The 7,778-nt window shown below is 44.5% G+C and overlaps 1 protein-coding gene across 1 annotated transcript; it reads right to left on the bottom strand.

Moving 5' to 3' along the window:
• Positions 1 to 566: 566 nt before the first annotated feature.
• On the bottom strand, positions 567 to 2,245 carry rasd1 (RAS, dexamethasone-induced 1). The gene is made up of 2 exons (XM_070990568.1): positions 1,874 to 2,245; positions 567 to 1,643 (listed from the first exon to the last, which is right to left on the bottom strand). The coding sequence occupies exons 1-2, from the start codon at positions 2,142 to 2,144 to the stop codon at positions 1,114 to 1,116; spliced, it is 801 nt and encodes a 266-aa protein (XP_070846669.1). The 5' UTR covers positions 2,145 to 2,245; the 3' UTR covers positions 567 to 1,113.
• Positions 2,246 to 7,778: the final 5,533 nt, after the last annotated feature.

Genomic DNA, 7,778 nt, shown 5'->3' with positions numbered 1-7,778 from the left:
GGCATCATCCTAGAATTAACAAAACAAACAAACAAACAAACAGTCTTTTCTATTGGATTGGGGGACACAGTGGTGCAGACAGATGATTTTATATACCAATATAATGCTTTTATTTCTGTTTAAACTTAGTTTTCTTTCCTGTTCAAACCATGCTGTGCTACAGTTTCTTTATTTGATTAACATTATTCCTGTTTGGATCCAGGTACCACACAGATCTACACTGAACTAAGGATGTTTGTGAAAGCTTATAAAGCGTCTGTGATCGTGTTCTAAGCAGCAGCATCACTGCATGATTGAGATAAATGCATCAGTTCAACAGCAATGACACATGCCTTTGTATTTTTGGAGAATACTCTAAAATAATGTCTATTATTTGGCCCATTGATGATGGCTCTACAGAAGTGTACAGGCTGCAGTATTTCTGTGTGTGTTCGCTCTGTGGGGCTTTTGGATACAAACAAAGTGGATGTTTGTTGGTTGTGTGTAAAAAGTTCAACAGCAGCCAAAGAACTTGAAATAGAAGAAATGAGAAACAATGCAAAATAAGCTTCTGTTTCAGTTTTTTTAATTACATTTCAAGATTTTGTTTGACTTCTTTGCAAAAATTGACATTGACAATAAATATACATTCACAATTTTAAAAAAAAGTTCAGATTACAACAAAACATTCAAGTTTACTTAGCTATTAGAAAATCTATGATAAGATGTAAACAACATTATTCCCCCAGCATTGCACCTCCTGAGACAAGGGTCTCTTTTCTCTCCCCTCTGACATCTGGAAAAGGCATGACGTCAACAAAATACATTTTACGCATCGATGCGCGAGTCTCACAAGGTATGAAGCCACGTCACACACTGGGGCTCTGATTGACAGGACAAGCTAACATTCTCACATGTCTCGTAGGCAAAGTTTTTTGGTGGTTTTAGCGGACTCGCGAGTCCAGTCAGTGTCCTTAGATATGGCACTTGGCCAAAGCGCGCGGCGGTCCGGGCGTCTCCACACCTCCCGTGTCAGTTTGAGCGCAGCCGGCCGCGTAGGTCGCTTCTCAAGCTGACGCACAAGGCTCCATCTCCTTCCAAAGATTTGTGTTGAGTTTGCGCCTCGCAGTCTGCTTAACTGATCACACATCTTTCTTTGTCTTTGCCCTGGCCGCCTCCTATTGCCTTCTCCTTAATGTACATGAGGTCGCTGTGCACGCTGGGTCTCCGGGCGCACGGGGTGACCACACCATACGCTTCCCCAATGTCCTTCATCTTCTTGTTTTTCAGAGACTTTCTGTGCAGCATGTCGCAGTACTGCACAGAGACTTTCCGGTGAAGGTCGGGGCTCATTTCGTGAGGTAGCTTGGCCAAGGTAAACAGAGTCTGAAACATCTTATCCACGTTCTCGTTGCGCTTGGCGGAGATCTCGAAGTACGCGCACTTCTCGTCTCCGGCCACCAGCTGCTCGATCTCCTCCTGCTGCACCTCCCGGTAAAACTCTCTGTCGCCCTTGTTCCCGCAGATGACCAGAGGGACGTCGATGTTCTCCTTAATCTTGTTTTTCAGGCACGACTTGGTCTCGAATATCTGCCGCTTGAGCCGCTGCACCTCGTGGAAGGAGTCTCGGTTGTCCAGGCTGAAGACGAGGATGAACACGTCTCCTGGGGGGAGAGAGAAGATGCTTTGGTTAACTCGGCGTGCTTAAGATGAAGGCAAAGTGTCAGAGATGCAGCCTGTGTTTTCTAAACCTGTCATGCCCCGGTGCACCCTGCAGCCATGCGCTTAAGGCGCACGGTGACAACATATTTGGAGCATAAAACATCACGTTGCACTGTTTTCTGATTCACTATAACTATTCTTAAGGCAAAAAGACACCTATGTGCATAAGTACCTGTCAGTATGGATAGTCTCCTCATGGCGGGGAATGGGTGGTTCCCTGATGTATCCAGTATGTCAAGCTGGTAAACGTCTCCCTTGATGCTGTACACTTTCCTGTGGAAGTCCTCGATGGTCGGCGTGTACTGCTCGTCAAACCTCCCGTTCAGAAAGCGGGACACGATGGCCGTTTTCCCAACTTTGGTGGATCCCAAAATCACCATCCTGTAGCAGTTCTTTGCTGGGATGTCAAAATCGCTCTCTGAGGGGGACATTTTCTTAATCATGGCTATACCCGGGTCCGTGGACTGTGTGTGCGTAAAAGGCGACTGGGCTGCCTTTGGTCAGTGGAGAGGCTGTGATTCTGCTCTGCTATGCGTTTCTGTCTGAATGTGGGATTGGAGCCGTGTATTTAAGCACACGGCGGACCCCTCCTCCTCTCGACGTCACAGCTCAGTGAGCAGGAACTCTGTGCTCCATTGAGCGCAGGGAGAAGCGGACCAAACTCTCAGTGGTGCGTCAGTCTGTCATTTCAAAGGAAGACGAGAAGGAGCGCTAGGAAACAGTGACATAGAGAAAGTACTACACGGTTTAGCGCGAAGGCGATGGGATTTGGCAACTGGCACTGTGCGTAACAGCAAAATCAAGACTTCCACTGAACAAGTTGATAATTAACATATCTTCCGGTATTTAACCCGGTTTGGCGCACTGTGTTGAAAATGAGGGTGGACATTGGACATTTTCTCAAAATATTAAACCCTTGCAAAATTCTTGCACACCGAGCAAATATGTTACTGGTTACTGATCCTGAATAATCATGTGGACTCTGAACTGTGGTTATTGTTATTTTTTGTTCATAGCACCAGGTTTCAGTTCACTGCAAAAGAAAACAAAATGATAATACTGAATGCATCTTTCTACACAACAGTAGTGGATAAATAACTGCAGCCTAACCTTGAATTGCGAACATGTATTCATTAATGGATGCATTCATATCCTCAGTCGGTGCTGGAGCTGCTTACTCATGCAGAGAGTGGCCTGTGGCGGCTCTCAATACATGCTGCAGTTACTATCGTGACCATAGGGGGGCGCTCAGGGTACAGTTTGAAAAGAAAACAGTTTGACTTAGTGGAGAACTTTGTGTGTGTGTGTGTGTGTGTGTGTGTGTGTGTGTGTGTGTGTGTGTGTGTGTGTGTGTGTGTGTGTGTGTGTGAGCATAGAAGCTGTCTCGATCGATGATTAGTGGACTGCCTTTAAGAGATTTTGATCACAGCTGGCAACTGTGAAAAGACTTGAAACTGTCAATTACCACAGTCATTTATATGCAGTGACCAACAAAAAGTAGAACTGAAAGTAGAATAGCACGAGTACACCTAAATCAGACTCGTTGATTCAAAAATGAATCTTTGCTGTTTTAATGGGGCTCACGGGCAGGTGTGAAGACTCACTCATTAACTCGGTGGCATACAATACAGAAAGTGTGAGATGTCTGATCCAGTTTAGTAAAAGCTGAAATGGAACCTATAATGAGATGGCAGGTTGCTGGTGTCGCCACTGTACTGTCTGCAGTGATGGACAGAGCCTGGCTTGAGCATCCTGATGAGATTTAAATTTGCATTTCCACCTGTTTTTATGCACATTTTAAAACCTGATCAAGTGATTGAAAATGCATTTTTAAGATTGGCTGATGTGGTAAAGTTGGTGAATTGATTAAAAAAAAACACAATAAAGTGCAATATGAGCAGGCTTAGCAAGTAAATCATGATGTACACGAAGCATATGACTTATATGTCGACTGAAAGATGACATAATGGCAGCGGACAAAAACATCAGATTGATGAGGAGTGATGAGGAGACTATCCCTTTCGGGGTTGCGGGGGGCTGGAGCTTATCCCAGCTGTCATTGGGCCAAAGGCGGGGTACACCCTGAGCTGGTCACCAGTCGATTGCAGGGCAACATATATAGACAAACAGCCATTCACAGGACAATTTAGAGTCACCAGTTAACCTAATGAGCATGTTTTTGGTCTGTGGGAGGAAGCCGGAGTGCCCGGAGAGAACCCATGCATGCACAGGAAGAACATGCAAACCACACAGAAAGGCCCTGCCTGACCTGGGGATCAAACTGGCGACCTTCTTGCCTGAGATACATGCGCACTACCTACTGCTCCACCATGCGGCCCATTTGTCCAATATTTCTGCTCAATTTTTAATCGAAACCAGTCAGGTGACATCTGACAGCCATCAGCTGGAAAAGCCGAGCACTGAGTCACCCTGCAACCTGGATGAGGGATGCACACATCCAGTATCAGTACCAACGCTAACCATATTAAGCAGAGGACATTGGTTGTGCCATGGCACTGCCAGAAATTCCAGCCTTTAGTATCCTGGATAATGACTAACTGAGACATGTGAAGAGGGTGTTTCATGTTCTAAAGGCTAAGTGATTTCATAATGTGCAAGTTAGACTTCAAAATAAAGACAAGGAAAAGGCATTCATCTGTCATAGTCAGAGGACAGACACATGGTTCTTATGATCTCTTACAGTATGACCAGAGGACCTTTAACCCCAGTACAAATTTATAATGAGCTCCAAACAACCAAACACTGTACTAAGAGCAGCTATTTGTGAGTCCATCTGTGAGCACACTGATCACTAAACAGACCAAGTTGCAACTAGCTTCCCGCCCATGTAAAGAAAAGTCCCTTGTTAAATGTGCCTGGCCCCTGAGCCTTTAAACTCTGGGATAATCCATGTCTGTGTTGTGTTGGGTTAACCAGCCACAGTGTGTGCGTCACAGAGTCAGTGGACGACTGTTGTTAATTTATATACATATTTTTCTGGAGGCGTCCTGCTCAGATGAAAAACATTTTGCCGGGTGTTGAAGAAAGGAGCCACACTGACCTCCTGTGTCCCATGCCCTGGCCACCTGTGTGAATATGTTGTTCTCATGAGTCATGACCCACTGTCTGTCGAGTATATGAGTGTCTTGGGGCAGTTGCAGAGGAATAATGTGTTCCTGTGTGTGTGGGAATAGGTGCTTTCACCAGTGTGTTACCTAATGTAACCCTCCAATAGAAAGACAGAGAGAAGGCATGCACAGTTCATAAAAAACTTGACATAGCGAAGGTGTTCAGCACAGATCGGAAACAAATAGAGGTAAATAAGAGGCGTCAGTGATGGGGGAGAGAAAAAGAAAATTCACTGATGTTTAGACTGGAAAACTATCCAAACAGTTCCCCTCAGCCACCAGTCAGCTCTCCCTCCTTCGCTCCACCTAGGCAGCATCAGAAAACATATCATAGCAGGGCTGAAAGTGTATTTTCTTTCCCTGTGTGAGCAGCAGTAATGAGGAAGAGGTGTCATGTGAACACACTGGTCATGTTTGTCTGGTAATGACACTGTGAGGAAGGAGCGGTGCACTGTGGTACAGCAGTGCAACAGGAAACGCAGAGGAGAGTGGAAAAACAAACGGTGCCGACCGTGAGCAAATAGGGCCTCTGCCAGGCAGCTCATAAAGGACAGAGTGGGAGATACAGATCAGGCGAGGAGATGCAGTTTGTGAAGTCAGCCCTGAAAACTGGCATGAAATATTGAAAACAAACAAACAAAAAAAATGCCCTACACCTGCTTTTCTTCGACCTCCTACAGACTGGACTTTAATCAGAGAGAGCAAAGATGCTTCAAATCACCTGCAGTCTTTAATCACATGCATTAAAGGTCCACCTCTACGGGGTCATACGTAGACACCTCTGGACACTCCAGGTCACATCTACTTTAATGGAAATACACTGTACTGTGAAGCACTTCAAACCCTCAAATAACTCCTGTATGTCATTCTGCCACGTGTCAGTTAAAAACATCTCAAAGCAAAAGTTTAACATTTTGGAAAGAACCTTGTTCACTCTCTGGCGAAGGGTTAGATGAAAAGATCAATACCACTTTCATAGCTAAGATATGAAGCTGGAGCTTAGCTTAGCTTAGCTTAGTATAAAGACTGGAAAAAGCTGGACTTCCTGGAAGTGACACTACTTGCCTGGCAACTGGTCCCAGCTGAGAAACAGTCGGGCACATAATCCCGTACCTGGTCCCACAGTCCTGGGCCCACACTGATCTTTCCAGTCTTTATGCTAAGCTAAGATAACCAGCTGATGTTAGCAGCTTCATTATGCTGTGTGCAGACATCCAACTCTCTGCTCTAAGGCATATTTCACAAAATATCAAACAGTCAAGTTGGTGCTTGTCTAGCAAATAAGCTACTTTTGGCTTATGTGCTATCAGGAAAGCAAAGAGAAATGATGTCATCATATGTTCATAGTGCTTTTGTGTTTTGTCAGCAATCTAATTGGTCCTCCAGCCTTGTGGAGAGATCAGATTGTGAGGTTACTTGGGGTGTGTCCTGCAAGTTCTTAAGGATATAATTCTAATTAATCAGCGGCCTAACAGAATAATGTTGCCACAGTGCAAATGAGAAAACACATGTTGCTGTCATGCTGGAAAAAAAGGCACTGTTGTGCAAAATCTATTAAAAATACATGACAAACTGCTCAGCTTCAGGGCACCAGTGTGCATATGTGAAACAGGAGGACAGCGTCAAACGTTTCTGCTTTTGGCTGTTTGCTTGCGTAGGTAGCGCTGCAAATACACTTTCTCTGGACTAAACATGCAAATACCCAAATGTTACCACATTTATAATTAGGCCACAAAAGGGAATGAACACGCTGGTTAGAGAGACAAATGTAAGTTGCCCACTGATGAGTGTTTGTTTCCGTCCTATACTGACGCAGCTGATTACCTTCCCAGGTACGCTGCTGAAAACAAAAAGCAACTAAATTATTCAAAGAGGAGAAGCGCAGCCTGATTTCAGCCAACACTTTGTATAATGTGTGATGTCTGAAACGGCTGCTTCTGTATGCTGGAGTTGGTGTTTTGTAAGCCAGTAATTATTCAGAAACAGCATTTTGTTCTTCCTCAGGCAGTTACAAGGACAAATGAAAATAAATGAAATCAGCAACCCTGACAGCACTTGTGTTGGAAAGAATAATGATGATTTTCATGAGACGGCAGAGGAAGAGGACTGAAACCAAGGCACCTGTTCCACGGTGACTTTGACCTACTTCTGAGAAAATTTATTCAAGCATTTCCTGACACAAAATTCAAACAGAAACATTTATTACACAGCAAAAACTCTTGAGAAGAGAGACTTAATACTGGAAGCAGGGAGAAACAGGTCTGGCTCTGTGCAGCACCTCTATGGCTAACTAATGAGCATAATTTACCTTGTTTACTCAGTCCAGTCCAGTGACTGGAATCTCACCGCCACTGTGAGGCAGACAGGAAACAAGCAGAGCTGCTGGACAGAAGTGGCGGACATAAAGAAAGAGTTTCATTACATAACTTGCTGAAAAACTACAAATGGTGGCTTTCTGGCATGGGTAATAAAATCATATTGAGGAGTGCGACCATTAAGTGTACACAGTGTGTCTCTCAGTTTGTGATATGGTAACGCGACGATGTCCAGAACAAGGTGATGACACACAGGTGGCAGAATGAAGAACGAGTCAACTGGCAAACAAGCTTTGAACTGAAAGCTCACCGATAACTTACTCTCCTTACCTGGCACGACATGACGCACGCTGAAATCCTGGATGCGAGGCCAAAATGAATGTTAAGGTAGCAGACCCTCGTACATGTACATATAGTACATGTAGCGGTTATTGCGTATTTAGCAGATTCTTAATTACAAACCAAATGTATCATTTATCACAGTAGCTGCATTAGCACTCCTCCAATCAGGAAGATGAGTAGCACTTTGCTTCCCCCACATCTGCCCACAAGACGTACATATGCAAAAGTGCTGCCTTAAGTGCATCCATTAGCTGTCTTGATTTCTTCAGAAACAAAGAGAGACCAGCGCTCT

Source organism: Chaetodon trifascialis, chromosome 21 (assembly GCF_039877785.1).
Source record: "Chaetodon trifascialis isolate fChaTrf1 chromosome 21, fChaTrf1.hap1, whole genome shotgun sequence".
NCBI lineage: Eukaryota > Metazoa > Chordata > Actinopteri > Chaetodontiformes > Chaetodontidae > Chaetodon > Chaetodon trifascialis.
This window is presented reverse-complemented; position numbering and strand designations above follow the sequence as displayed.

Bases quoted from the DNA above. Each gene is read 5' to 3' on its own strand.
- rasd1 (XM_070990568.1), bottom strand. From the start codon at position 2,144: ATGATTAAGAAAATGTCCCCCTCAGAGAGCGATTTTGACATCCCAGCA. The intron at 1,644-1,873 runs GTACTTATGCAC...CTCTCCCCCCAG, and splicing joins GAGACTATCCATACTGACAG to GAGACGTGTTCATCCTCGTC.